This window comes from Eimeria mitis, genomic scaffold (genome assembly GCF_000499745.2).
Source record: "Eimeria mitis Houghton genomic scaffold, Emh_scaff9715, whole genome shotgun sequence".
Classification (NCBI taxonomy): domain Eukaryota; phylum Apicomplexa; class Conoidasida; order Eucoccidiorida; family Eimeriidae; genus Eimeria; species Eimeria mitis.
The window spans coordinates 1-1,264 of record NW_013577156.1 but is presented as its reverse complement, the minus strand read 5'-3'; the positions used below and the strand labels follow the sequence as shown (position 1 = coordinate 1,264).

The following is a 1,264-nucleotide window of genomic DNA, read 5'->3' as shown; positions in this document are numbered from 1 at the left end:
CCGATTCCCCGATCCAGCAGCGTTTGCTGCTACAACACACTTTGGCTGGCGAGGGGCTGCAGCAGCAGCAGCATTTGCTGCTGCAGTTACAACAACGGCCTCCATGGGGAGACTGCAGGGGGGCCCCTAAAAGGAGACAACAAAACCCTTGCTGCTGCTGCTGCTGCTGCCGCTATGGTCACCGCAACATTTGCTGCTGCTGCTGCTGCAGCAGGAGCTGCTGCTACAGGTACAGCCACGGCAACAGCAGCTGCAGCAGCTGCAGCAGCAGCAGCAGCTGCAGCAGCTGCAGCAGCAGCAGCAGCAGCAGCAGCAGTTTCAAGGTATTTTATTTCTCCTGTATCGAGAACAGGGGCCCCCCAAGCACCAACTATATTATGTACTTGCATCTAGGGGCCCCTGGTCGGAGCCCCCGGGGGCCCCGGGGGGCCCCTGGTCGGTCACTGTGGGCCCCCTGGGGGGCCCCCCGGGTCCCCCAGGGGGCCCGATTGGGGTGTATGTACAGCTCGAGCTACTGCGGCAAGGGCCCCCAAGTGAAGCAGTTTTTATATGCTGCTGTTTTGCTGCTGCTACTGATTTGGGTTTTCTGCTGCTGCTGCTGCTGCTTCTGCTGCTGCTGCTGCTGCTGATGATGATGATGGTGACGCTGGGTTGCTGCGGGGGCTGGCAGGGGGGCCCCTCCCGACACCGCGCTGCTGCAGCTCTTGTATCTGCTGCCGCAGCAACTGCTGCTGCTGCTGCTGCTGGTGATGTTCTTGCTGCTGCTGCTGCTGGTTGCCTGCTGCTTGTGAGGCCGCTGCGTCCTCTTCTGGGGTTTCCTCCGCCTGCGCTGTATCTTGCTGCTGCTGCTGCTGCTGCTGCTGCTGCTGCTGCTGCTGCTGCGAGGCCTCAGCATCAGCCTGTGCAGCAGCAGCACTATCGTGTGCAGCAGCAGCAGCAGCATTTTCTGGAGCAGCAGCATCACCTGCAGCTCCTGCAGCAGCAGCAGCAGCGGCAGCAGCAGCAGTTGCAGCAGCAGCAGCAGCAGCACCTGCTGCAGCAGATGATCCAGGCTGCAGCCTTGGGCTTGCTGCTGTTTGTCTGTGCATAAGCGCAGACAAACGAGAGGTTGTTGAGGGGCCCCCCGAGGGGCCCCCCGAGGGGCCCCCCCCCAAAAAGGAATGCCAATTGAAGCTGGCGAGGGCAGCAGGTACCCCCTGGGGGCCCCCGGATTCTATATAACGAACATCTGCAGCACATATATATATATATATATATATATATA

General features: G+C 60.5%; 1 protein-coding gene across 1 annotated transcript; it reads right to left on the bottom strand.

Moving 5' to 3' along the window:
• Positions 1-569: 569 nt before the first annotated feature.
• Positions 570-1,088, bottom strand: EMH_0097820 (uncharacterized protein; the record flags this gene model as incomplete). Its single annotated transcript, XM_013502611.1, has 1 exon — positions 570-1,088. One exon carries the CDS (start codon positions 1,086-1,088, stop codon positions 570-572), a length of 519 nt encoding a protein of 172 aa, XP_013358065.1.
• Positions 1,089-1,264: the final 176 nt, after the last annotated feature.